Raw genomic sequence first — 26,014 nt, forward strand, 5'->3', positions numbered from 1 at the left:
ACCAAGGCCATCATCATCCATGACTTTGGCAGGTCCACGTTACTACAACAAAAAAAGTGTGTGTGTGTGTTTTTTCATTTTTCTTGCTTTTAATATAAGTCGTCAAAGAACACTTTTGATATATTTCTCTATTTTTAAAGGTTCTTCCTTTCACCCAAAATCGGTGAGAAAAAAATCCTAACTTTTTAATCTCACACACACACACAGACACTCTTCTTTTGGCGATTTGATTTTGTTATTGCTTTTATAGATTGTGGGAATAGTTTGTTAAGAGAGAGAGAGAGATGGGGAGATTGTTCTTGGTGAATTTGGAAGGTAAGTCTTACAGTTGTAAGCACTGCAAGACCAATCTTGCTCTCTACGATGATGTCGTCTCTAAGGTTTGAATCTGATTTGATTTCTGGGTTTTTTACTTTTTTTTTCCTGCTAAAATCTTAATCTGGGTTATTATTGCGATTTTGTTTCTTACTGATGATCAGATCATTATTTGGGTGTTTCTTTCTCACTATGATTGTGTTTTGATGTTTAGATGATCTAAGTTTGATTGAGAAAGATCATGTGCCTTTTGATGATATCTGGAATCTTGATGATCATATCTCTCGATCATGGATACATTTATCATTGGGGTACTTTGTTTGGAGACTGTCCTGCATTTTTATTGCATCTTGGTTGTTTAGTTGCTAAGCTCTCTGATGTAGGCAATTAGATCAATGTATGCTTCAAACGTTGTTAGATTCTTTCTCCTCTTTCTATGGTTCGTGATCTTGAGATTATCCTCTGCCTAAGCCGTGTTATATATCTTGGATTTGATTGTGGTTTTGATGCTAAATGCAATCAGTTAGTCTTAATCGTTGAAGACATTGTCAGACTCTGTCCTCTTCCAATGGTTAAATGAGTTGGAGTCTTTGATCTTACTTGGGTTTTACATGGCTTCACAATGTCTTAGTATTGTGTTGGCATATGCAAGATACTGACACCATCTTGTTTGACTGTTTTTACTTTTTAGTCATTTCAATCCCGGCATGGGAAAGCTTACCTCTTCAGTAAGGTGTAAGTTTTCTTCTTCAAGTTTGATTTGGGTTTTTTGGGAAGCCAAATATGAAGAGCATATGCAATTTCACACAAGCTGTTGATGGATTAGGAAGAGCTTATTCAATATCACCAGTTTTGGATTTGTGTGGACAGAGTGAATGTGTATGCTGGGAAGGAGGAAGATAGGATGATGATGACGGGATTGCACACCGTTGTCGATATTTACTGTGTCAAATGCGGTTCTTATGTTGGATGGAGATATGTAAGATGTTTCTTCTCCTTCTTCTCCTTCTTCTTCTTCTATTTTTTGTTGGTTTGTGCATTTGACTCTTGCTTGCTTATCTAATCTTATTGATAACTATTCAGGAGTTTGCTTTTGAGAAGAATCAAAAGTACAAGGAAGGCAAATCTGTTCTGGAAAGGTTAATACCCGACTAATCTTAATTTGCTGATGTATTTTCTCTGAGAGATATTCTTGAGATGATGCATTTGTTCATATTCTTGACAGGTACAAGGTTTGGGGTCCAGATGGGAACAATTATTGGGTGGCTCAAGAAGTTGAAGCCGGAGACAGCGATACTGATGAAGCTTGATCTCCTAATTCTTATCTGATTTGTACATTCTCTCCTACTCTTTCATCTTTCTTCATTCTTTTTCCAATGTTTTCATTTCTCCTTTTGTAAACCATCCATCTTACATTAGAACAGCTTCAAGAGATCAACTGTTTTGGTCTTGCTGCAAGCCTGCAACTACTTTTGGACTCATAGTTAAAAAGATCTCTCATTATCTTATATGCTCAAGTTTAGATTGTTTCCATACTTAATTACTTCATGAAGTACATAGCTTGAACAGAGCTGCACATTCCGATTTACAACTTACCAACTCAAACCAAACTCACTTCGGTTTTAATGTTTTATCATAAGAACACTCTGCAAACGTTTGCGGTTTGCTTTACTTTAATTCGATGAGAATATTTGCCAAACTAAGACAAATGTTTCATTCATTAAAGCACGGGTTTGATTCAATCTTGTTAAGTTAATTATGGTTTTATCCCCAGCTCTAATTTGTGGAACCTGAACCCGTCTATGTAGATAAATACATACATTGGTTTCAAAATTAAGGAAAACTAATATACTATTTCTATCCATAGAATCATATTTTGGGAAATTTTGGAGAAAATGTAGAATTAGATCAAAATTAAGAGAAACATGATATTACTGTTAATAATGTTACAAAATGCTTTTTAAAGTGGCTTGAGTTAAGCTTTAATGTTACCGGAGTTCGTACACCATTCTCTCTGAGAGCTCTGCTCCAACGACTTTCCGGTAATTAACCAACCTCGATTCCAGTTGTTTCAGAACCATCCGATTCTTGATACGTGGTATATCCTTCAAAGACAAGTTTTTAACAAGTTTTTACAAAGATTGAGAATTTGATGATCTTAAAAAACACACACACAAAAAAAAAAGGAGAGAGCAATGATAGCGAGATACTGTCATACTGATCGTACCTTGTATCGAAGTCGAGGTCCATCAAAACTGATAAGGATATTGGTAATGTCACTTCGGTTTCTTCTAGAGTCTGAGTCTTCATCAGAGTTATACATTTCATCATCATCATCATCATCATCATCATCATCATCATCATCATTTGTAACCCCTTGTTCCATGTCTTCATGTTCACTCGTGGATTCCCCTAGGGTTTCAGAAGCTTGAGATGATGATGATGATCGAGAAACCTTAGTGTAATTGGACAAGACGGAATATGGCTTTTTATCAAGCAGAGGCTTGGCTACTTCGAACGGAACCCATCTGAGAAGAAAATACAAGAAAAGCAATTAGATTCTCCCTCAAATGACAACATAATGTGGTCTTACTTTTGTGTTTTTGGGAACTTACTGGTAACGTAAAGGACATAAAAGCTCGGATGGACGATAGGCTGCTTTATATTTCATTTTGCTGCAGGAATGTATGTAATAGCCAAGATAGTAATACTCAAGGGTAGAGCAATGAGCTTGGTTTTGTTTCACCCAATCGATTTCTTGCAGAGCTGAGTAGTTTCCAATAGACAAGGATGCAAAATCCGGATCCCAGAATAGGTATTTACTCGACAAACATGTAGGAAGAATGTCGATCACCCCAACAGCAATTAGACGGTCATCAACTCGGTATTGTTGATGGAAAGAACCGAAGCCACAAGGAGGAACCTTTTCTTGATCATCATAACTTGAAGGCGGAACTTCAATCAATGGAGTGTCGACCAAAAACCTTTTGTATGAAGTCTCCGAGATGCTCTCCGGCTTATCATTATGCACTTTCAGTTGATACCGTTTGTATAATTCATATTCCTCTGGATCAAAACTCGACCTTTTCAAGTGCATCTCCAGCTTCCTCTTTCTTGCATGGAGGTTGTTTGAAGAAGACTTTGTCATTGTAGTACCGAGGCCTTCTTCTTCATTTCTATCTGAGGAAGTAACTCGGGTAGCTGAAAGGAAGTTGATATGGCCTTTGCAGACCTTAACTTTAAAACCAGTAAATTCTCCCACCTTATTCATTGCGCTTAACAGTTTCTCAGACACAACCTCTGGTAATAATCTGCTTTCTTCAACTTTTTTGTTTCTCTCGCCTTCCTCACGTGTTTGTGTGTGTTTTATAGCAGCTGCTATTGGAAAAGCAATGTTGCTGGTGTATAAGAGTTCTTCTGACCCTTCAGCTAGTTTCTTCCTTTTAGCAGAGATAACTTTCTTCACTGAAGCTTTGGGAATCTGAATATTACAAGGAAACTCCCCACTTCGTATGCATCTTTGTACCGCATTATCAATTTGTTCAGACAAATCTTTCATGATTGGTTCCACTTCATTGTTTTGTTCTGTTTTAGCAGCTCCAAGCGATTTTCTCACCGACACTGAAACTTCACGGGAGAAAGAAATGTCTTGCTCTTCTGTTTGCTCACTCGGTTTTGCATCTAGTTCACCATCCAAGAACCTTTGCACACAACAACATCACAGAAACAGTTAAAAAAGAGAAGGCAGTTTCCCATTTCGAGACTCCATTGAAGAAGTTGGTTACACAATTTTGGCAAGACGTTTTAAAAGCAAGAAGAAAGGTTTTAAAACATAATTGGGAAAAAAAAAAAGAATCCTATTGTGGTACAAATTTCATATATTGATCCAAAGAAAGGAAGGAGAAGAGTGCATCCATAGATATACATATATTACCTTTCCAGTCTTCTACGCACTCGCTGCTGCTCTTTAGAAGGAACAAAATCACTAGCTTTCAAACGGATTGTATAAGAAGGGCAACAAGTTTTCTCCATCTCAGGTTTGTAAAGGAAGCAACCAGATCGTCTCCATCCACGGTCAAGAAGAGCTACTCAAAAAGAAAAGCAAAGACACATCAAAATGATCACTAAACTCAGAAAGAGCAAAAAAACATAAATCAAAATGGTGAACAGAGGACATTGAATCGAAGATAAAGTTCAAAGTTTTGTGCTTGCACATAATCAAACCTATCAATCTCTACTTCTCTAGAAGTGGATGCAACAAACCTTGGTAGTCATTAACGGTGAGACTCTCTGTCCATAACCCTGAAATGGTAATGAGACACGATCACTGAGACTGAGTTATCAATACAAACCATGGACATTAGGTAAGTTTCATAAACATAAGAATCACATATCTTTCTCGTTCAGGTAAAAGCATCAATGATGCTCAATGATCGTTCAAATTTTCCTAATCTTTTTCTATTCGACTTAGCTGAATGAGTCAGATCAATTCAACGACCAAATCTAGGAAAAAAGAAATTTTCAAAAGTTTCAATGGCGAGGGAACGAACCGTGAGAGATACTGGAGCGGGAAGAAGATTTACAGTAACCGCAAGTGGATCTGTTAAGTCCACAATCAGCGACTATACTCTCTCCGCCGAAGCCTCCGCCACGACTGCTACTTGCCTTATCTTTCGTCTTCGCTTTCTTCGACGACATGATGATCGGAGAGAATTCACAATCACAACGATGAATAGTCACGGTGAGCTCATTTCCCTTTCCCGATGAAGAAGAAGCTCCTGCTTTTCTTTGGAAAAAGAGATCAACGTTCTGTGGTTTTTATCAAAATAAACGACACGAAGTTCCCTTCTTTAACATTAGAAAAAAACGTCACGCGTGTTATGATGTCAATTTGGGCCTTAAAGCCTAATATCAACAAAGTAAACAAGAGCCGTCAGATCAGAAGTTAAACAAACAATTACAAACCGTTAGATTTTCGGATCGCCGCGAAAACCCTAGCTTCCTTCATCCGCCGCCTCTTAACACACTCCGAAACAGAGGAGTGGACACATTTGAGTTTTTTTTATCTAGCAAGCAACAATGGTGAAGGCAACGAAAGCAGAGAAGAAGATCGCTTACGACGCAAAGCTATGTCAGCTTATCGACGAATACACTCAGATCCTAGTCGTTGCCGCCGACAACGTCGGATCGACTCAGCTTCAGAATATCAGGAAAGGTCTTCGTGGAGACTCAGTGGTTCTCATGGGGAAGAACACTATGATGAAACGTTCCGTTAGGATCCACTCCGAAAACACTGGAAACACTGCCGTTTTGAATCTCCTTCCTCTGCTTCAGGTTTGATTTCAGCTTCTCGGAAAATGTTGGAGATTTGAGATTTTTCTCGGTTTGTAATTTGCAATTGTTTATGTGTTTGGTATTTAGGGAAATGTTGGTTTAATCTTCACCAAGGGTGACCTTAAGGAAGTGAGCGAGGAGGTTGCCAAATACAAGGTTGGTTTTGTTCTTATAGCAAATGTTTGATTAGTCTGTGTAGCTCATTTGTATCAAATTGTGTATTGGATTGTGTAAAAGTTTGATGCTTTCTCTCTCAATGTGATTGGATTGTGTAAAAGCTTGATGCTTTCTCTTTCAATGTGTATTGGATTGTGTAAAAGCTTTATGCTTTCTCTTTAAATGTGATTGGATTTGTAAATGGAAGTCTTTTATGATATGGACAGGTTGGTGCTCCTGCTCGTGTGGGTTTGGTTGCTCCAATTGATGTGGTTGTTCAACCTGGTAACACTGGTCTCGACCCATCTCAGACATCTTTCTTCCAGGTTTGCTTTAATCATGCATTTGTAATGCTCCATTGGTTTTGTTTTGAATACGAAATCTGTGTTTATTGAAACATGAATGTGTTTTTGGAATGTTTAGGTGCTTAACATTCCAACTAAGATTAACAAGGGTACTGTCGAAATTATCACCCCTGTTGAGCTTATCAAGCAAGGTGACAAGGTCGGGTCTTCTGAGGCTGCCCTTCTAGCCAAGCTCGGGATTAGACCTTTCTCATATGGTCTTGTTGTTCAGTCCGTTTATGACAATGGATCAGTCTTTAGCCCTGAGGTTCTTGATCTTACAGAAGATCAACTTGTGGAGAAGTTTGCTTCTGGTATCTCCATGGTTACTTCCTTGGCTCTAGCTGTTTCTTACCCTACTCTTGCTGCTGCGCCACACATGTTCATCAATGCCTACAAGAATGCGTTGGCTATTGCTGTTGCCACTGACTACACTTTCCCTCAAGCAGAGAAGGTCAAGGAATTCTTGAAGGTTAGTCGTTAAACTGTACATCTTTTTATGTGATAGTTCCTGAAGCTTGGATTATTGTTCTTTAATGCTAACTCTCGGGTGTAAATTTGGAATGCAGGATCCTAGCAAGTTTGTTGTTGCTGCAGCGGCAGTGTCTGCGGATGCAGGTAGTGGTGGTGCTGCACAATCTGGAGGTGCTGCTAAGGTAGAGGAGAAGAAAGAAGAGTCAGACGAAGAAGACTATGATGGTGGTTTCGGTTTGTTCGACGAAGAGTAGGTTTTGCCTTTTTGTCGTGGCTTATACGTGGTGCTTCGTTTGTAGTAATGTTGATCTCAGTTTTGTTTGGTTTAAAACAAATTCAGATTTTATTTTATTGTCCTTTTTTGGAAAGACTTCATTTACCAACGTCAAAAGATATGTTCGGTAGAAAAGAAATGATATGTTTTTTCTTAGTAAACACAAACACAACAGTATTTGGGTTTAACACAATCAGAGACCAAAATGTTTTGGTTGTTATGTTTGTTTGGATTCCATCAGAAAAACGATTGAGTTGGTAGCTTAAGTAGGAAATGTACATGGTACGATATGTATAAATCGATGTTTGTTGCTCGATACCTCTCATATGCAGTAGGATTAAAGTTATGTCACTGACTCATATTGGAATGTACCTACCAGGGTACTATAATTTAGATAAACTAAAGAAAAAAATTGATCTTTTGTAGATTTAAACCTTGTGTTTAAACAAAACAATGTCACATTTGCTTGCCAAAACTTGTCGATTGATATACGTACACTGTCGTGTGCCTTCTAAAAGTATTCTGATGAAGAAGACACTAAACACGATTTTACAAAACGTACGATATATTTGAGGTATTACACTTTTCCATTGAACGATGAAAAAGTTTACGTATATATGTTCTTATGCTTTCCTTCGCCGTTAGGCTCTTTGCCCTAAGATCTCACGCGTGCCCTAATTTCATGCCTTGAAACCATCCTGGTTTCCTACTTTTCTGTTTAATTTGTATAACTATGAAATATGTAGAGAATATGTTATGCATTTAAGTTTTGGAGGCTATCTATCACACGCCTAAAATTAGTCCGTGTGTTGTTAAATCTGTAAAATGTTAGCTATTGACAAAACACAAATATTTTAGCTATTGAGAAAAAACAATAACTTCCAAAGCTTTATTTAGTTCATAAATAAGGTATTTTCTGGAGTAAAAACCATTAGCTATATCAGTTGATCAAGTTAATAATTTGATTTATCAAATGTTAAAGTGAAGCTATTTTACTCCCACTTACGCATCTTAAAGTGCTTAGAAAAAAGTGGGAAATTTAACTGGACATACAGAGAAGACAAAAGACAAAGAAGACCAATACATGTCGGAACTTTTTACAAATCTCTAAACCTTAAATTCTTCCCCATGTCATAAGACTCATGACTCCTTTAAAATGTAAGCTTGTGAACTAATATACTAAAATCTTTATTCAATTGTCTTCCAAAATCTTTATTCAACAATTTCATTCGTCATGTTAATATTGAATGAATTACCATTGTTAGTAAGTTTTTATATACTAATATACAATTTCCTACAAGGTTATTCCAAAGTTTCTAGAAGGAAATCTATAAAGCAATTATCAAATAAGAAAATTACTTAGGAAAGTTACACGCTTGGGATGAATTTTCTTTTAAGAGTTGGTGTTCGTTGAACCTTTTGATAACTAGTAGGAAGACGATACATCGAACCCATTAAAAAACAAGTTAGATAATATATACATACTACAACATTGACCTAGTAGTTAGAGCCTAAATTACCGCTTGCCAAGAATTAGTACCCAAACTGATGTCGTATCAAATTTTTATTAGTATAATAGTATTACTCTAATACTCGATTCAAATATCTTAATAAAGAGGAGAACATACAGATTGTATATATTGACGTCCAAAACCAAAACAAAACAAAATGTATAGTACTGTATATATTATGTGGTGCATGAAAAACATCATAGGGAATTGAATGTTAGTGGGCATTACAATGTGAGACCGGCTTCAACTTTTTTGACTACGATGAGAACGTAATTCTCCTCTCAGAAAATTATATATAACTCAAATAATATTTTCAAAAATGTGGATTTCTTGATGGTTTATGTTATTGAACCAATTATGTTGATCAGTTTGTTATGTTGGAACGAATTCAGGTAACAAAATTTGTCTCATTCTTTGATATAAGTTAAAACGTCTTTGGGTGATAATTTTTTTTATACTACTGAATCATGTTTAATTCAATCATAAGAAGTTTATTGGATATTCAGATTATATATCTTGCAAATTTATTGATCATACATTCATACTTACTCTACAGCGAGACAAAGCTTAAGCCTTTGACCATGTTAAAACACTACATATTGATGTGCAACACGGAACACTATTAGCCAAACACTTTTTTCTTTCTTTCTTGGTTTGCGACTTTGCATTTGTATAATTTTAATTCAAATACTAATACATATTAAATTTAATCATATCGTATAAAACTAAGGACTATACTTTTATTAAACTAATTTCTCGATGATTTTGTAGCTAGTTCTTTCATTATTAATATCTGTAACTTTTTGTTCGTAAAGTTGTCTCAGCAGTTACTTAAATCAAGAGTGTTGTCCATTGAGGCTTGGACAACTTTCATAGGTGTCCATTGCACTAACACAAACAGGTTGATTGATTACTCTCTCATTTATTTGTTGTTTAAAAAGAAATTAGGTTGCTTTTTTAGTCTCCCGAAACTTGGAACCCGGACTTGTGTAAAAACTATGCAAACTAGTCTATAATTATATAAGGGCATATACAACTTTAAGTCTTCCAAAATAAGAAATTATAAAATGTTTAGGGCCGGGGCATCCTATACGAGAGTGTTTGCGTACAAGAGTTTTAATAATCTCAAATCCACGACATGCAATCTTAACTTTTTGATGTAAAACTCGTAGCATTTTTTGTTATCTCAAACCAGTAATTGGGCGCATGCTTACTTTATCTCACAAATCTTTAATCATAAAGTCTATATAAACCGATAGAAATAACGGATATTCACAAATCTACTTACTTTTGACTAGAGAGAAGAGAACTGGTCGATTTAAGGTTGCATGAGATATCTGTTAAGAAGTTTTATAATACATATATATAAAGTACTGTAGATAATTAATTAATATTTAGGAGGTTAGTAAAAGGATATTAACAAAAATAAAAACTAAACAAAGATGTTATGTAAACTAACTGGGATGATTCCAAGTAATTTAAGCCACGTGAACTTTGACTTTGACAACGAATAGATCAATTTTAAAAACAAGATGCAGTTTATATGCAAGAGAGACAAAGATATTTGTAAGTACTGTTATGTTATTTAGTGGAGAGGTACTTTGTTTATAAAAACAATGTTTGGTTTTATTCACATTGTCATTTTATTATTTGGACCATTTCGTCTTGCTTAGCGTCCCGTGCATGTCTCATCTAAGTCTTCACCATTAAGACAATTTGACGCACACATGAATGAATACAAATAAGCCAAATAAATTTTTTTTTTCTTTCAAAAAAAACATAAACAAAAAAACATAATTTTCTCGTAAAAAAACAAGACTATGCACATTTCTCAAATTTGTTATATTTAAGACATATATATGTGTTGCACATATAGAACTTGAAGTGAAATACTTTGTTGATCATAGCCCACACATATATATATATATATATATAAGGTTTATACTAAAATACATTTAACTAAAAATAAAAGACCAAAAGTGAAAAAGAAAAAAAAAACAAAACAAAACATGCATGTAAATATGTATACTGGTTTGTGTTAGTATCGTCTTATCAAGCTTTAAAAAAACAGATTTAGTTGTTAATGTAGCATATAGAGACTATAAATAAACAGTCTTAGCCACAATCGAAAAGTATAGAACAGTCATCTTTTCAGCATTCTTTTTTGAGAAAAATCTTTTAAACATTCTTCATTCTAGAGAAGAGTTCGTGATGACTTAATAAAATAGCTTTAACAAATATTCTGGTGTTGGACTGATTAGTTATTAGTTATTACTATAGATAGTTAGTACATGTGTATGCCGGACCTTCTAGTTCTATCTAATAATGAACGTGAATGCTTTTCTTTTGTAAATTTATATGATTCAGATATATGTAAATTATATATAAAAAGTGGCTAAAATTTCAAATTTCCTGTCTACACTTGCCGACCAGACTTCCTCAAGTGTCACATCTTCTGTGGAAGAAAGACAAAACTGCAATCTGTTCACACAATGATATATATGCTTGTAATTATTCTTGTCATCTTCAATCATATCAAACTTACCGGCCATCTGATCTGTTTAAATAACGTATATGCGTAGAATTTTTTATTTTAGAACTATTTCAAGCTTACTACGTACAACTAAAAACCATTATAGCTAGTAAATGGGGTGTTTGATCTTTTAATAGTAACAAATTATGTTGAAGACGATTGTGCATGCGAATTCACAACAAACGAGAATAAGGTCAATCAATATTTTTTTTCAAATCAATCAATCAATTTGATGTCTCTTTTTCTCAATTGTTGGTTTTGATATAAAACTTGAGTTATGGTAATGGGAGATATACACACAACACAATATATAATATATATACAAAGTACATGGAACAGAAGCCTAGATAGGTTAGGATAAAGAAAACGATCAAATCTGCAAAGATCAGTCTCTCCCAAATCCCCAAAAAAAACAAAGCATGCATTTCGTAATAAACAAATCATCATAAAACGACACATAACTCGAAAACCTCTCCCCCCGACAATTTTATCAATTCATTTCTCTTTTTACCTTAATAAATCCCAAAACATAATAATTTAGTATGAACTAATCTCCTCTATATATACGGATTAATATACAGGCCCTAAATCGTAAACAGTTGAGTGATAATATCTGAAAATGTCGTACTCCGTGAAAGGTCGAACCTTACGTGGCAACAACAACGGAGGAATAGGAGGGACGGGGACGAAGTGCGGGAGGTGGAACCCAACCGTGGAGCAGTTGAAGATACTGACGGATCTGTTTCGAGCCGGTCTTAGAACTCCGACCACTGATCAGATTCAGAAGATCTCCACGGAGCTCAGTTTCTACGGAAAGATCGAGAGCAAGAACGTTTTCTATTGGTTCCAAAACCATAAGGCTAGAGAAAGGCAGAAACGTCGTAAAATCTCCATCGATTTTGATCATCAACATCATCATTACCATCAACCATCAAGTAGAGGTACATAATCTCTAGAGGTTTACAATCTATAATAAGATTGTTTTATAGATTAAATATTTGATATGGATGATATGATATATATTACTGTAGATGTTTTTGAGATAAACGAAGAAGAATGTCAAGAGGAAGAGAAGGTGATAGAGACGTTACAACTCTTCCCGGTGAATCCATTCGAAGACTCCAACTCCAAGGTTGAGAAAATAAGAGCTAGAGGCAATAGTACTAACCAGTACCGTGAATATGTTCGAGACACAAACACGCCGTCGTTTTCTCCATATTCGTCATGTGGAGCTGAGATGGAACATCATCCACCGCCGTTAGATCTTCGATTAAGCTTTCTTTGAATTATTATTGACCACGCACTTCATAATTATATCTTTAACCTTTTAAGAAGATCTTGTTGTATTTTGAATTATGACTTGTATTATTATCCAATGTATGAGTTATGACGTAGACAAAACTTCGCTCATTTAAATATTTTCTTTTTGTTTTGATATAAGAATCTGAATTATGGAATCTATAGTATCTTATTATATAAATTTTAGTTTTCAAAGTTAATAATTTATATAATCGCGACATATGTCAAGTATATGATAATATTTTGATATGTGTGAAAAGAAAATTTATTTACTAATTAATGGAAATTAAAAAATCATAAAAATATATAAAACCAAAAGCAATCTATTATATCACTAATTGTAATAGGAAAGTTATTAATTAAATTACTTATTTCAATAGAAAAATATATGCAATTAATAAGGAAAATATTTTCAATATAATTGCAATTATTATTTATTATAATCATATAGTAAAAAGAAATTTATACAGAAAAGTGATTAAAGTATGAAAAGGTTTAATGTGTTAAAATTAGTGGTTAACATAATGTAAGAAAAATAAGATAATCAAAATAAGAAATTAATGTAATTTTCTTAAGTTTTTTCAATCGGTGAATGATTTGATAGCGTATTCAATATTATGTTATTATATAAATTTTGGTTTTCAAAGTTAGTAACTCATGTGATCGCGACAGGTATCAATTTAACAGTTAAAGATTTTGTCATGTGTTATACAAAAACTTTGTTTCAACATATTTGTAAATTATAAGAAATTAAAATTTTTAACAATTTAATAAATATAAAAAGATAGTTCATATATGTATATAAAAAAATAGTACTAATTCTAATTTTAAATTATTAATTCTATAAGAAAAAATAAGAAAATAATACAATTAATTACTATAATACCATAATTAAATAAATTATAGTTAATTATTAATTCTAAAAGAAAAATGCTTGTAGATACTCACCTTTACATAAACAAATAATTTAACTAAATCTGTAATCCTTACTATTGGTTGTTGTCTCAGGTACCAGGTTGAGCTTATACCTCATTTTTTTGCCATTTTATCTGAATCTGTAGTTTCTTAAAAGATATTTGCTACCGTAGCTGTGAGGAAAGACAGGAAATGTAACTTTAGTAGGATTAGTGATGCAATCGCAGTCGCTCCTGAAAACAACAATGGAGATATCGGATATTTTCAGATATCAATAAAGGAGGGAGTTTATGCGGAGTATCTGATCATTCCTTCTAACAAAGGGTATGTGATGATGATGGAGGCCTGTAAGAACCGTACAATCATCACTGGGAACCACAGCTATGTTTGCGGCTTTGGAACTATGCAATCCGCCATGTTCTGTAATCTAAAATCCTCTTCTTTTTTTTCTCCTTTCTATTTTCTTCTTATAAAATCTCTTTTAGAGTTTAGGGTTTGATTCTTAAAGAATATTTATTATTTATATGGTAATGTTATTTTATATAGGTTTAAAAGTTTTAAAGTTGAGTTACAATAATAACATAAATGATAAATTATCAATCAAGATTCTAGTATAATCTAAAGATTAAAGTTACTATAATAACAACGTGAATGCATCTACAGTGTATGGTTCAAGACTTTTTAAGAATGACTTTATTTTAGATGATTAGTCATAATTTAAAACTTATATATAACTAGTACTATCACCCGGGCAAGCCCGGGTATATTAAAATTTGATGGACTCAAATTCTAATATACACGTAACAACTGTAAAATTATTAACAATGTAAAAAATATAAGAAAGAGAGTTTATCACAAATTGTAAAAATATACAAATTTATTTAAATCTAACTACACTTATCTTCTCCACAATTTTAATCTTCCAAGCTCATCTCAGAATTATCCCTTTGTTTTGCACTTCGTGGGTGGGTGGTAATATCTGCAACCATCAATGAGTAATCATCAGTCAATAAACTCAAATTACAACACGTACTCTCCTTCCTGTAATTTTTTGGTGTTCTCGAATCAATTCTATCTCCCATCTCAAATAAGTTATGAAATGTTTAGATCAGATTATTTTACTAAAATAAATAAAGATACAATTGATAAATAAACTAATTGCGTTTAACTTCATGTTTGTATACCTCATCATCCTGACAATAACTTCCATGCAAATAATTACTCCAGGTTTATCTTTGAAATATTGGAGCTCTAATCTTTCATTTATTCAACCTGAATCAATAAAATTAAAGAGAATTAGTATAAGATAAAGAAAAATTAATATAAACAAAGATTAGTCACAAACCTGTCTATAGACTTTTGCGTTTTGGTTAGCCTGTGGAGCAACCTCACAAAAACCATGTAGAGGAAGAAAGACTACCAAAATCAAAAAATAAAACAAAAATGATCAGATGAATATGAGAAACAAAAAGATAATGATCAGAAAAATTATGAGAAACAAAAAGATGAATAAATTAAAGGTTATGAAAAAAATAAATGAGAATAAAAAAATTAAAATGTTGGAGAGGAATACGAAAGGAAATCAAATAGGAAAAGAAAATAAATTGGATGAGAGTTAAATAGGAGATGAAACAGTTATAAAACCATGAACGGTTTTATCTTGATTCTTGAACGTGATGGTGGTGGTTGCATAAATTTAGGAATTTAGGTGATTACATATTTTTAAAAAAATTTAATAGTAAAAAATTGAAATCGCCCATATATTTACGATCATGTTTTTTTATTAATGGATTTTGTTTTTCTTTAATTTAAAAAGAAAAAAAAAATCTGATGTGGTTTAATTTGATTGGACGGGTGACTTGTGCTTTATAGGATAAAGAGATAATATATATATATATATATAATATGATTATAGGATAAGGAGATTATATATAAAAAAAATACAACTTTTTTTAATAATGATAATATGATTATATATATATAATATCTTTATCATTATTAAAAAAAATTGTATTTTTTTATAAATTCTGTTAGTTTTGATAATTATCTTTTTATATTATTAATATTTTAAAAACAAAATTTTTATTTTTTATTGTAATCAAATTCTTTTTATTAAATATTAATTTTTACACATGTCAAAATCTAACTTGACACATGTCAAAATCTTGTTAATGAGTAACTTTCAAAACCAAACTTTATATAATAAGATGTCGTTTTTTTATCTATCTATCAAAAATTTTGGATATTACATCCCCACATTACAAATTTGCATCAAGCTTATAAATCTAAATATATTGTTTTGGTGACATCTGAAAAATTAATTGGACTGTCCTTACTCGTATATACTTGTTAATTTCACTATGAAATCTCAAATATTTACATAAGATAAAAAACGTATTACAGTCTCAATAATAATATTAGTTTAAAACCCATATAATTGGGCTTTAAAAAGGCCCATTATCTGTTTAAAACCCATTGTGCGTTATAAAAATTGCTTTGAGAAGATTTAATGAGTTTTCCTGGAGAAGAAGCTAACTCTCTCAAGCTCCGTCGGAGGAAAAAACGAAATCGGAAGTTTGATAATCACCGGAGATAAGAATTGAGTAGCTTCTCAAAGCAAATTTGATTCACCCGTAACAATGGATGTGATAAAGACGCAGCAAATATCAGCAAGAACGATCGAGAAAGTGATCGTTCACCCACTTGTCTTGCTTAGTATCGTCGACCATTACAATCGTGTAGCCAAGGACACACGCAAGCGTGTCGTCGGCGTTTTGCTCGGAAACACCTCCCGTGGTACCGTTGACGTCACCAACAGCTATGCAGGTTCCCTGGTTTTACTATTACTTCCTCTTTGTTCTCTTTTGATCTCATAGATCTCGAACGCTTTGTTGAGCTCTCCCTAATTGTAGAATTCGATATGTGTTAGTGTTCTTGTGTGAAATTGAATTCGGTTTCGTCAATTTAGGGTTTTTTTTTAGGTTTTGGGTTGCAAAAATTGACTTCGTTTGAGTTGATTCTGTGATACTTTAGTTGTGTTGGATCAGTCAAGCTTGGTTCTAGTAGCCTAATATGGTGGTTAGGTTAGTTTCTTAGAGAGTTTTAACAAGTGTCATTTGATTTTGCACATTACATTACTCTACGAGCCCTGTTCACAAGCTTGCGCATCACTTGTTTGACACTTTTGTATCTCGGTTTTTACAGTGCCTTTTGAGGAAGATGACAAAGATTCTAGCATCTGGTTTCTTGATCACAACTACCACGAATCCATGTTTCACATGTTCAAGAGAATTAATGGTATTGCTCAGTAAAAATAATGCTTAAAGAGTATGTATGACTATGTGGAAAACCTTGTGCTGACTTGTTTAATCTTTGATTTCAGCTAAGGAGCATGTTGTGGGTTGGTACAGCACAGGTCCTAAACTTCGAGAGAATGATTTGGATGTTCATGCTTTATTCAATGGGTAAGACAATGGCTTTAGGTAGAATCAGTCGGTCTTATATATTTTGACATGAGATGTCTAATACATGGTTTGATGGTCTGTTATATATGTATAAACATTTGTGTTTAAAGCATTCACAATCCATCTCACTTCTCTTGGCATTCCTAATCTCTGTATTACTTTGGGTTTTAATTTTTCTTTCTGGTATTGCAGCTACGTACCAAATCCAGTGTTGGTCATTATTGATGTCCAACCTAAAGAACTTGGAATTCCCACAAAAGCATACTATGCAGTTGAGGAGGTGAAGGAGGTAAAATACAAACCAATTTTTTAACTGTATAACTTGCTCGACTGTTAAGTTGCATCTGACATACTTGATTTGCTTTTTGCATTTGTGCTATTTGTGTAGTTATATCCATATATCTAATTGCCTTGATCTGAACTTTTTTCTCTGCAGAATGCTACCCAGAAAAGCCAGCAGGTGTTTGTACACGTGCCAACAGAAATTGCAGCTCACGAAGTCGAGGAAATTGGTATGTCCACTTGTTGAAAACAAATTCTTTGATGGTTTGATTTCCTTGTTTTAGTGCATCAATGATGGGATATTTTCTTCTGTAATTGCGTTCGAGGAAACTAATTGGAGCCCTACTTGCTTTGTTTATGCTGTTTGGGTGGTCTTGAACAGGTGTGGAACATTTGCTCAGGGATGTAAAAGACACAACCATCAGTACCTTGGCAACTGAGGTTATTTTCTTCACACCTAACCTAAGCATTTCATTATCAAGCTTCTTAATGTGTATCCAAATATATGGTTGTTGCTCTCAAAACAAAAATGTGAGGAACGTATATCTTTTATGCTTGAGGAAACTGAAATTATTTGTGAACTGTATCTTAGGTCACTGCGAAACTTACTGCTCTGAAGGGATTGGATGCAAGACTTCGGGAGATTCGGAGTTACCTTGACCTTGTAATTGAAGGAAAACTCCCATTAAACCATGAAATCTTATACCATCTTCAGGTTAAAACATTCCCATCTCTTAAATTTAGTTGAATAGTAGAAGCTATAACACAATATCTGTAATTGCTGTTAAGGATAATTCAGCTAACTAAATGCTCTTTTGAAAATCTGTAGGATGTATTCAACTTGCTACCTAACTTGAACGTCAACGAATTGGTTAAGGCCTTTTCAGGTTTGCCTTTTTCTGCCTTGAAGTTTTATTCTCGCATTTGCACTCTTTCCCTGACTTTATTCATTTTGTGCAGTAAAAACAAATGACATGATGCTCGTTATCTACCTTTCTTCCCTCATCCGTAGTGTAATTGCCCTCCACGATTTGATCAACAACAAGGTTAGACGATCATATCTCTTTCCCTCTCTTAGGCGATTGATTGAATTTGATGTATGCAATATGTTTTGTTCATCTCTGACTGTTATGTTTCAGTTACTGAACAAGGAACATGAAAAAGCAGAGGACTCAAAGCCTGTTGCCATACCCGCAATCACTGGGAGTTAAAAGTGCAGCCAAATTTCGAGATTTGGGAGGTTTTCTAGTCAGGTATTACTGTGTCATTTGCTGCATGTGAAGAAGGTCTGTTCGAGGACAAAACGGGTTCGGTCTCGTTCCGATGATCTTCTCTACAACTGTTGTTTTTGACAATGGTTATAATATGAATATGTAGTTCCTGTCTCAAAAGACTTCCTTTTTTTCTTATATCATTTGATGTTTTATGTTTTCCTTGCAAGATGATATAAGTAAGTTTTGCATCAATGTGCTGAAAACTCTAGTAAAATTCTTCTCCTTTTGCGTAAGCGTCACATTGTATCGGTGACTAGGAGTAGGGGTAATCCGGTTTCAGTTGAGTAAATAAAGTGAATTGGGATCTTGTAGGATTTAGTTTAGATGTCTTGGATCCGGTTATTAACTGGTTTACTTGATTGTCTTGGTTTGAATTAGTCCGGATTTCAGATTATTTTGGTCTACAAGGCAATGAAAGATGATGACTTGTCATAGCTCAAAAATGCAACTCAAATATAGAAAACTACAATATTAGATTAGAGTCGTCTTACACCGGATGAGTACACCTCTGGTCCGGTGAATAAAGTGTCCACGCTGATAGCGAAAGAAAGGAAGAAAGATTGTCACTTTTATTGAGATTTTGTCATGAAAATAGAAAACTAAAATAATGAAGGGCCGCCAAAATAAAAATAAAGAAGTGTTTGAAAGGAAAATAAAGTTGAGTAGTGGCGTAAGCTTCGTGAAAAGAATATGATGATAAGCGGAAAAAAAAAGATTGAAATCATGAAATCAAGAACGTGCTTTGTTACGCAATATGCTTTTAAGCCTACTTTCGAAGAACATTTTTATATTTTTTTCATGATAAGTGCTGTGCTTATTTTAAATAAACTTTACAATTAAACAATAACAACAATATATTATAAATTAAGTTTTGTCGTTTACCTAAAATAGTTGGATGATTTATTTTATATGTTCACGATAATTAGGATTAGCCTTAGGTCGCAAAGCTTCCCGACGTTTCTCGTACTTATTATATTGCTCAATGTCCTTTACGATGTTATGTATACTCACGTAGGCGTTTTGTGTATATGTCGGTATAGTAATACATGGAATAATTATAACTTCACGCATATATTAAGTAATGCATGTATGACGTAAGAACAATTGAATGTTTTATCATATTGGTACATCATCAGTGTAAGGCATGTAGATCCCATCGAAGCGACCAGATCGAAAGTGACAAAATAACAAAAGGGTGGCAAAAGAAATAAAGCCATAAAGTTGCAAGAAAGACGAAACTGCTTTATTTTCTCTAATCCGAAATAGGACTCGCAAATTGCTATCGCATATATCACGACTGATGATCAAGATTCATCTAAAATAGAAGATATTTCCTTAAAATATGAGCTATGGTAAATCGATTGCTTTATTTAAATTATACTGTCCTTAGTTTCTTATGCTGGTCATTTATAATGATCGCCCCAACATAAACCATCAAGTTTTTTTTTCAAAAAAAAAACATAAACCATCAAGTTAATTTCCATCAGAAAAGAATAATAATAATTCGTGTCAAGATAATCACAAATTTTTATATATGATCCGAGACAAATAGATTAATATTCGTAAAAAAAAATGTAATGTAAATGGTCTCTTTTCAAACGTAGTAGTATAGTATTGGATCAAGTTGAGTTACTCGTCTTTAGGATTTCTTGAGATAGCTTTTCAAACTATCGAGCATATTAAAATACTTTAAAAAAGAAAATGCTTTTCTTAATCTAATGCTACAGCCTACAAGTATTTTTTGCCAGTAATATTATACCTTATATTGTATTCCTCATGACACCAATGTATCAAACTCTTAAATCGTTTATATATATATATATATATATTAGGGAAGGCAAAGGCCAAAGGAGTTGGTGTAATAGATGAGAAGAATGAGATTCTTTGGTCAGAAGTGGAAAGCAGACTCAGCCTCTATTTTATACACAAATCAAACTTTTCATACCTTCCACCAACACTCAGACTCGTTCAATATTTCCACCCATATCATCTCTTTTTTCTTCCCCCAAATTAGTTTAAGTTCTTACCACTATCATTCGGATATATTACTCTTATTCAACTAACATAACAAGTAAACGATATTATTAATTAAGTTACAAGCTTTATATATAACTTCTAAATATATATACTAGTAGATTAGGCTCATCCACATGCAGTAAGTTCAAGATAGGTTTTTGGAAGAACAAAAAACCGATTACTCGAATTAAATTTTTATCCGGTAGAAACGTTATTTTGTTTGAGTCGCAATAATTTAAAATAATTGAAGGGGGATCTTATATTATTATCATTCATCAATCACTGAATGAAGTTGTAGTACTTTAAATGTAGAGTAGTGATCACACTGATTCAAACACTGAGACCGTTTAAAACTATTCAATAGCTATATAACTTTTTTAACAAGTCTCCCATTTTTGTGTGGTGCTGGATCTCTTTGAGTCTTTATATCTTTGGATTTAACACCATTAAATAGATTGTGGTTATATTTTATTATTATAGAGCACAAGTCTTTTTCACAACTATAAGTTATGGAAAAAGAAAATACAAAGATATTTAATACGTATCTAATTAGTAGACACAAACACAGAAATACAGAGAGTCACATTCATGATAAACAAGTTTCTTACTTTTATACCACACAATACATATATGTAACTTTGGGTTTTGCTTGTATGCCTCTAATTACAGTTTCAAAACTCAAACTTATTTAGAAAGCTGAGCTTTGGGGAATGGGGATTTTATGTTACCTTAAGCTCTGGCACTGAAGGCATTTGCTCCGGCGTAGCTAAAGGCAGCGTCGAAGGAAGTTGGTGATGGAGAAAATAAGGTTTCTGAAGATAGATTCTGACCCATAAATATTACTCCATCCTCAGCATTATCCTTGTCGATAAACCCTAAATCCGGGAGGATGTCACTGTGATCGGAAAAGGAGCGGTTGAGATTGGCGTTGAGGAGATTGACGGTTGTGATGTCATGGATACTTGGCCGGCGTTTGTCCTTGGCTCCTGAGAGCTGTCTCTGGTAATACTTTTGAGCGTGGCTCGCGACTTGCGTTGGCGTCTTCGACACCACGAAGTTTCTTGATATGTTTCTCCAATCTCCTTTCCCGTACTTTAGAAGCCCTAACAAGAATCTCCTGCAAAGATCAAGAAAACAGAGCAATGTAAACCCTAAGAAAAACAGGGGAATGGCTTACGTTGCAAGAAACCTAGGAAGAGAGTTATTGTACCTGTGTTCTTCCTCTGTCCAAGGTACACCCTTCCTTCGATCATGATCCGATCCTCTGGCTCCGTTAGGCCGTTTCCGACAAGTGTCAGGGTCAAACGCCAAGGGAGAAGAAGAAGCTGCAGGGTAACCAGGAATGGGGACACGTCCTGCTTCGATATCAGAAACGTCTTCTTCAAGCTTACTATATTGATTCATAACATCCAAAACAGTCTTCCCAGGGATCATGGAAGCAACTTTGAACCAGCGATCAGGCGAGTCTTCAGCGTAGATGGCAAGAGCTCGTTCGAACATCTTGTTCTCTTCTTTAGTCCAGTTGCTACCGCTGCTGCTCGAGCTGTGCAAGCTCATCATCTCTTGAACGACGAACCGGTGGTCAGAGATAGGCAGGTGAGAGAGTGGATGCAGAGTCTCCATAGCTAAAAACAAAGAGGAGTCACAGAGAAGAATAAGTTTTCCAACTACAAAAACATCTCAAAAAAGTCCATCTTTCTTGTTTTGTAAGAGAAAGCTTGAAGAAGGATTGATTTGTGTTGTGAGATATATTAGGAAAAGAAAGAAGCTTTTATATATATATAGAATTAGAATATAATGATAATAATATTAGGAATCAAAAGGGAAGGGAAAGAAAAATCAAGAATCGTATACCTGAGGGGAATCAAGAACCTGATTTGGGTGAGAGATTTGAAGCATATATAAAACCGACCCTCTCGAATCTGAAAAAGACAGAATCAATGAGAATCTGAAAAAAGACAAAAACAGCAAAGCTCAGTTGAGTATTCTCCTCGGATAACGAAGCTATGATGAGAGTTGAGTTGAGAAGAGCCAGTTAAAGAGAGAGATAGATTGTGAAGGAAGGACGAATAAAAGAAGGGTCTTATACAGAGAGAGAGAGAGAGAGAGACAGAGACACTGTGGAATTTGGGGGCACTGAAGAGAAACAAGGAAAAGGTTTTTGCTTTTTTTCTTCTTGGCGTATTTGGATTGGTGAACAGCGTATGGGCACCACTCCACTCGGATTCTTGCTGTTTTTTTTTTTTTTTATTACAACTAATATATTCGCAATACGACAAATTTCTTCTATTGCCTTTTTTGTTTTGGTTCACACGGTGACTGACTATTAAATATCTTTATATATCTAATGAGTAGATGGTTAGCAAAGTAGCGTCTGTAGCTCAGTGGATAGAGCGTCTGTTTCCTAAGCAGAAGGTCGTAGGTTCGACCCCTACCTGACGCGATTTGTTTTTTTGTTCATTTTTCAGGTTAAAGTTTTTTTTTTTTTTTGTTCTTCTTTCAGTTTTGACTTTATAGTAGAAAGTAAACTGAAATCCATTTTTGTTCTTTGATTCTTGTTCAGCTCTAACCTTCATATAAGTGATGATTGGTTTTAAACTTTTAATATCTATGCGTGTAGGTCGGTGGGAGATATTTTGTCAAGGTTTGAGAAATTTAAATAGCTAAAGCTCATTATAATCCCCCACTATCTCTCTCCATTTTACCTGTTTCATGTTCTGAAAAGTTTTAGTAAATTGTTTTCTTTAAACAGAAAATATGCAAGAAAGATCAGTCTCATGTTTTGTCTACTAATTAATGGAAATAATATGTCAAAGATTCATAATATTTTAATTTTATGCATTAGAAAAATCAATATTTTAGGATGAGAAACTTAGGCCGTGAATGGCAACAAGTTGAAAGCGGTTTTCAAAAGTTTTTTACCAAATCCGCACACAACACACCAATCACAAAACAAACTTTTTTTTTGCGTTTTTCCAAAAAGAAAAAAAGAAAAAAAATTGCGGATTTGTACCTTGAATAATAACGTGGACCACTTTTCAGAACACAAGTGGTCTTTACCCAGCGGTTTTTGAACCGCACCTATATAACTATTATTTTATAGCATTTTTTACCTTTATAAAAAAAGGAGAAAATAGGCAAATTAACAAATAAAAAAAATTATCTACCTTTTTTCTTCCTAACTCACTGTTCTTTTATTTTTTTAATTACTCTGATGTATTTTTAAAAACACTTTCATAATAGTTTTGTTATATATATATTCAAATAATTTAATACAAACTACACTTTCTATATAATCTAATAGATATTAAATTATAAAGAAGAGAGGATGAGATTGTGAGAATCAAGAAGAGAGTTTGGTATGCAATATTATTTTTACCAATCATATATTAATTTGAAATAAAATTTGGTATTTAAAATTCAGAAATTAATACTTTATTTATTAATAGAAATAAATTCACATATGTTATAAATAGCACAATGTTAATAATTTGTAAATAATGTTTTTAGTTTTGCATAAAATATATCTACATAATAGTTTAGAATAATTTTTGGTATTTAAGGTTGAAATATTTTTTCATTAACACAAAACACATAATAGTCAACTTTATGATGAAAAATATGATTAAATATAATATTAATAGATGTAACAGTTTCAAAAAAGAAATTATAGTTTTTGTTAATTATTTTTTAAAATGTATTTCTTCACTATTTAATAAAAAAATATTCACTTAAGTACTTCAAAATAAAACTTTGATTTTTAAAAATCATAAAAAATATATGGAAATATTATGTGATTAAAACTGAATTATAATAATATAATATAAACCCCGCAAATAATTTTTCACCAATCAAACATTATTTTGTACCGCTTATTTTGCATTAACCGCACTTGTCCCGCAAACCGCACGTACCGCAGTTGAACCGTACCGCACTCCAAAACCGCTTTCCCCGCACAACCAAAACCGCGATCACCATTCGGACCCTTAATTAATCTCTCACCAATGCACATGGTCTAAGTATTTAGAATAGTGTGGGTATTATTATAAGTTATAAAAATGGGAAAGAAAATATTTATTACTAACATTGGGCTTTTTTCCCCTAAATTTTCAAGTGACTTATTAAATCCGAAGACCAATCCAAAACGGTGTGAAGCATTTAAGGAACGCTTGATCCAACGGTTAAGATCCAATTGATATGATGGGATCAACGGCAGATCTTTCAATTATCTTTTTGTTAGTTTCCTTTTTTTTTCCTATCGACTAATTAAATGCGAAGCCCTTCTCATAATTCTTCAATTCCAACACACAATTCTTAAATTTTCATCTCTTTTATTTCTAAACAAATCCCAAATTCTGATTTAGTTAGGGTTTCAGTGCTGTCAAGAATGTTGCCGTCTATGGAGTTTGTGAAACCCTTAGGCAAAGGTTCATATGGTTCCGTCGATCTCGTCAGATACACCAACCCCGACGACGGCTCGAATCCGTACTACCAAGCCGTGAAAACCTCTTACCCACAAGACTTCGAACCGCTCCTTAAAGAGTTTCAGATTCTGTCTAAACTCAGAGATTGCCCTAGAATCGTGCAAACTTGCGGGAAAAGTCTGTTGAGAGGTGTCAATGATTACGGAATTAGAGTATACAGGATGTCAATGGAGTATGCAGCTGGTGGAAGTTTAACTACTTTCATGGAAACAAGATCATTGTCTGATTCAATCATCAGAGACTTCACTTATATGATACTTGAAGGACTTGTCTCTATCCATAGTCACGGTTACGTTCATTGCGATCTCAAACCTGAAAACATTCTCGTGTTTCCTCGTACTTGTGGGTGCAACGTTTCATACGAATTGAAGATTTCGGATTTTGGAATGTCGACAAAAGTTGGACAAGACTCGGAGTTTTGGGAATATGATTCTCCGTATTTGGGAACGTCTCGTTACATGTCGCCAGAATCTGTTCAAAACGGGATCGCGGAGGAAGCCCTAGATTTGTGGTCATTAGGTTGTATCGTGTTGGAGATGTATACCGGAGAACCGCCATGGCCGTCGTTGGAAGATTCTAAGAAGCTTTTGCCTCTTTTGTTGAATGGGAATGCACCAGAGATACCAGAGTCTCTTCCTTGGGATGCAAGGCAGTTTTTACAAACATGTTTCGCAAGTGATCCTTTGGAAAGAGGAAGCGCTTCGGAGCTTTTGAAGCATAAGTTTCTACATAATGTTTCCGATCAGAAGAAGGTGAGGGTTACCGGCGCCGGAGATAAGAGAGAGTCGGTGGTGGTGTTGAAGTCGAAGAAGGTCCTAAAAGTGAAGATTATCCCACCAAAGCCACCACAGTTTAAGAATAGACCTTTGAGGTTGAAGATAATACCTCCCAAACCCCCAGGATTCAGTCTTGTTCCGGTACAGTAGATCAGTGTGTTGACAATATTAGTCTTTGTTTGTTACTTGGTAGTTTAGCTCAAGTTAATTACACGTTGATACAATTGTAGTGTGGTTTAGATCAAAGGTAATTACACGTTGATACAATTGTAACTCTTCAATTATCATCAAATTGTATGGTTTTTTTTTGTTTTCAAGTTATTAATTAGAGAAAGTATTTTTATGTTAAACTTGGAGAATTTACGTGAATGGTAATGAAGTCTTTCGATAATATGAATCCGATCGATATCTACAAAGTTGGATTGAAGATGATGTATAAAGTAAATTATAACTTGGTTGAGTTAGATTCTCTAGGAACAAGGTCTCCTTTCTTTACTAAAACAACGTCTCTCTCTATAAATTCCATTTTTGTTTCTTGATTACAAGTTTCCAAGATTTACACA

The 26,014-nt window shown here is 33.9% G+C and overlaps 7 protein-coding genes, 1 long non-coding RNA gene and 1 other non-coding gene across 12 annotated transcripts; 6 read left to right on the top strand and 3 right to left on the bottom strand.

The window, feature by feature from the left end:
• The first annotated feature begins 2 nt into the window (after positions 1–2).
• Positions 3–1,823, top strand: LOC104745324 (protein yippee-like At3g11230). 2 transcript variants are annotated; one of them, XM_010466523.3, is made up of 6 exons: positions 22–163; positions 251–380; positions 1,007–1,050; positions 1,186–1,294; positions 1,399–1,454; positions 1,541–1,823. In XM_010466523.3, exons 2-6 carry the CDS (start codon positions 285–287, stop codon positions 1,623–1,625), a joined length of 390 nt encoding a protein of 129 aa, XP_010464825.1. In that variant the 5' UTR covers positions 22–163; positions 251–284; the 3' UTR covers positions 1,626–1,823. The 2 variants fall into 2 exon arrangements, with proteins under 2 accessions (XP_010464823.1, XP_010464825.1); XM_010466521.2 differs by having other exon boundaries at positions 3–380.
• Positions 1,824–2,189: 366 nt separating this feature from the next.
• On the bottom strand, positions 2,190–5,235 carry LOC104745325 (arginyl-tRNA--protein transferase 2). Of its 2 annotated transcripts, none has more exons than XM_010466524.3 (6): positions 4,866–5,235; positions 4,579–4,617; positions 4,250–4,400; positions 2,931–4,016; positions 2,543–2,843; positions 2,190–2,420 (listed from the first exon to the last, which is right to left on the bottom strand). In XM_010466524.3, the coding sequence occupies exons 1-6, from the start codon at positions 5,011–5,013 to the stop codon at positions 2,304–2,306; spliced, it is 1,842 nt and encodes a 613-aa protein (XP_010464826.1). In that variant the 5' UTR covers positions 5,014–5,235; the 3' UTR covers positions 2,190–2,303. The 2 variants fall into 2 exon arrangements, with proteins under 2 accessions (XP_010464826.1, XP_010464827.1); XM_010466525.3 differs by having other exon boundaries at positions 4,540–4,617; positions 4,866–5,105.
• LOC104745326 (large ribosomal subunit protein uL10x) lies at positions 5,226–7,058 on the top strand. The gene is made up of 5 exons (XM_010466526.3): positions 5,226–5,649; positions 5,737–5,805; positions 6,033–6,131; positions 6,229–6,621; positions 6,719–7,058. Exons 1-5 carry the CDS (start codon positions 5,395–5,397, stop codon positions 6,875–6,877), a joined length of 975 nt encoding a protein of 324 aa, XP_010464828.1. The 5' UTR covers positions 5,226–5,394; the 3' UTR covers positions 6,878–7,058.
• Positions 7,059–11,286: 4,228 nt separating this feature from the next.
• Positions 11,287–12,398, top strand: LOC104745327 (WUSCHEL-related homeobox 5). The gene is made up of 2 exons (XM_010466527.3): positions 11,287–11,882; positions 11,973–12,398. Exons 1-2 carry the CDS (start codon positions 11,561–11,563, stop codon positions 12,224–12,226), a joined length of 576 nt encoding a protein of 191 aa, XP_010464829.1. The 5' UTR covers positions 11,287–11,560; the 3' UTR covers positions 12,227–12,398.
• A 1,435-nt stretch (positions 12,399–13,833) lies between these two features.
• Positions 13,834–14,778, bottom strand: LOC104745328 (uncharacterized). Its single transcript, XR_760743.2, has 3 exons — positions 14,501–14,778; positions 14,340–14,427; positions 13,834–14,134 (listed from the first exon to the last, which is right to left on the bottom strand). It is a non-coding gene; the product is annotated as an uncharacterized LOC104745328 (long non-coding RNA).
• An 875-nt stretch (positions 14,779–15,653) lies between these two features.
• Positions 15,654–18,389, top strand: LOC104745329 (26S proteasome non-ATPase regulatory subunit 7 homolog B). The gene is made up of 10 exons (XM_087489229.1): positions 15,654–15,981; positions 16,360–16,452; positions 16,538–16,619; positions 16,812–16,908; positions 17,056–17,131; positions 17,284–17,342; positions 17,494–17,616; positions 17,731–17,788; positions 17,862–17,947; positions 18,041–18,389. The coding sequence occupies exons 1-10, from the start codon at positions 15,795–15,797 to the stop codon at positions 18,110–18,112; spliced, it is 933 nt and encodes a 310-aa protein (XP_087345355.1). The 5' UTR covers positions 15,654–15,794; the 3' UTR covers positions 18,113–18,389.
• A 2,248-nt stretch (positions 18,390–20,637) lies between these two features.
• LOC104745330 (transcription factor DIVARICATA) lies at positions 20,638–22,411 on the bottom strand. Of its 2 annotated transcripts, XM_010466529.3 has the most exons (3): positions 22,046–22,411; positions 21,402–21,816; positions 20,638–21,308 (listed from the first exon to the last, which is right to left on the bottom strand). In XM_010466529.3, the coding sequence occupies exons 2-3, from the start codon at positions 21,812–21,814 to the stop codon at positions 20,921–20,923; spliced, it is 801 nt and encodes a 266-aa protein (XP_010464831.1). In that variant the 5' UTR covers positions 21,815–21,816; positions 22,046–22,411; the 3' UTR covers positions 20,638–20,920. The 2 variants fall into 2 exon arrangements, with proteins under 2 accessions (XP_010464831.1, XP_087343866.1); XM_087487740.1 differs by lacking the exon at positions 22,046–22,411 and having other exon boundaries at positions 21,402–21,950.
• A 150-nt stretch (positions 22,412–22,561) lies between these two features.
• Positions 22,562–22,634, top strand: TRNAR-CCU (transfer RNA arginine (anticodon CCU)). The gene has a single exon. It is a non-coding gene; the product is annotated as a tRNA-Arg (tRNA).
• Positions 22,635–24,578: 1,944 nt separating this feature from the next.
• Positions 24,579–25,675, top strand: LOC104748132 (mitogen-activated protein kinase kinase kinase 20-like). Its single transcript, XM_010469815.2, has one exon. It carries the CDS (start codon positions 24,579–24,581, stop codon positions 25,599–25,601), a length of 1,023 nt encoding a protein of 340 aa, XP_010468117.1. The 3' UTR covers positions 25,602–25,675.
• The last annotated feature ends 339 nt before the right edge of the window (positions 25,676–26,014 follow it).

The sequence above is a fragment of the Camelina sativa genome, chromosome 15 (genome assembly GCF_030686135.1).
Source record: "Camelina sativa cultivar CO46 ecotype springtype chromosome 15, ASM3068613v1".
Lineage (NCBI taxonomy): Eukaryota > Viridiplantae > Streptophyta > Magnoliopsida > Brassicales > Brassicaceae > Camelina > Camelina sativa.

What these genes read in the sequence shown, in the direction of transcription:
- LOC104745326 (XM_010466526.3), top strand. Translation starts at nt 5,395, where the DNA reads ATGGTGAAGGCAACGAAAGCAGAGAAGAAGATCGCTTACGACGCAAAG. An exon ending in AGGAGGTTGCCAAATACAAG is followed by an intron (nt 5,806 to 6,032) that starts GTTGGTTTTGTT and finishes TGATATGGACAG; the next exon opens with GTTGGTGCTCCTGCTCGTGT. An exon ending in CTCAGACATCTTTCTTCCAG is followed by an intron (nt 6,132 to 6,228) that starts GTTTGCTTTAAT and finishes TGGAATGTTTAG; the next exon opens with GTGCTTAACATTCCAACTAA.
- LOC104745329 (XM_087489229.1), top strand. Translation starts at nt 15,795, where the DNA reads ATGGATGTGATAAAGACGCAGCAAATATCAGCAAGAACGATCGAGAAA. An exon ending in ATTGGTTAAGGCCTTTTCAG is followed by an intron (nt 17,789 to 17,861) that starts GTTTGCCTTTTT and finishes CATTTTGTGCAG; the next exon opens with TAAAAACAAATGACATGATG. An exon ending in ACGATTTGATCAACAACAAG is followed by an intron (nt 17,948 to 18,040) that starts GTTAGACGATCA and finishes GTTATGTTTCAG; the next exon opens with TTACTGAACAAGGAACATGA.
- LOC104745330 (XM_010466529.3), bottom strand. Translation starts at nt 21,814, where the DNA reads ATGGAGACTCTGCATCCACTCTCTCACCTGCCTATCTCTGACCACCGG. An exon ending in TGGACAGAGGAAGAACACAG is followed by an intron (nt 21,309 to 21,401) that starts GTACAATAACTC and finishes TGATCTTTGCAG; the next exon opens with GAGATTCTTGTTAGGGCTTC.
- LOC104745325 (XM_010466524.3), bottom strand. Translation starts at nt 5,013, where the DNA reads ATGTCGTCGAAGAAAGCGAAGACGAAAGATAAGGCAAGTAGCAGTCGT. An exon ending in CCGCTCCAGTATCTCTCACG is followed by an intron (nt 4,618 to 4,865) that starts GTTCGTTCCCTC and finishes TTACCATTTCAG; the next exon opens with GGTTATGGACAGAGAGTCTC. An exon ending in CACCGTTAATGACTACCAAG is followed by an intron (nt 4,401 to 4,578) that starts GTTTGTTGCATC and finishes CTTTTTGAGTAG; the next exon opens with CTCTTCTTGACCGTGGATGG.
- LOC104748132 (XM_010469815.2), top strand. Translation starts at nt 24,579, where the DNA reads ATGTTGCCGTCTATGGAGTTTGTGAAACCCTTAGGCAAAGGTTCATAT.
- LOC104745327 (XM_010466527.3), top strand. Translation starts at nt 11,561, where the DNA reads ATGTCGTACTCCGTGAAAGGTCGAACCTTACGTGGCAACAACAACGGA. An exon ending in CCATCAACCATCAAGTAGAG is followed by an intron (nt 11,883 to 11,972) that starts GTACATAATCTC and finishes ATATTACTGTAG; the next exon opens with ATGTTTTTGAGATAAACGAA.
- LOC104745324 (XM_010466521.2), top strand. Translation starts at nt 285, where the DNA reads ATGGGGAGATTGTTCTTGGTGAATTTGGAAGGTAAGTCTTACAGTTGT. An exon ending in ACGATGATGTCGTCTCTAAG is followed by an intron (nt 381 to 1,006) that starts GTTTGAATCTGA and finishes TTTACTTTTTAG; the next exon opens with TCATTTCAATCCCGGCATGG. An exon ending in GCTTACCTCTTCAGTAAGGT is followed by an intron (nt 1,051 to 1,185) that starts GTAAGTTTTCTT and finishes TTGTGTGGACAG; the next exon opens with AGTGAATGTGTATGCTGGGA.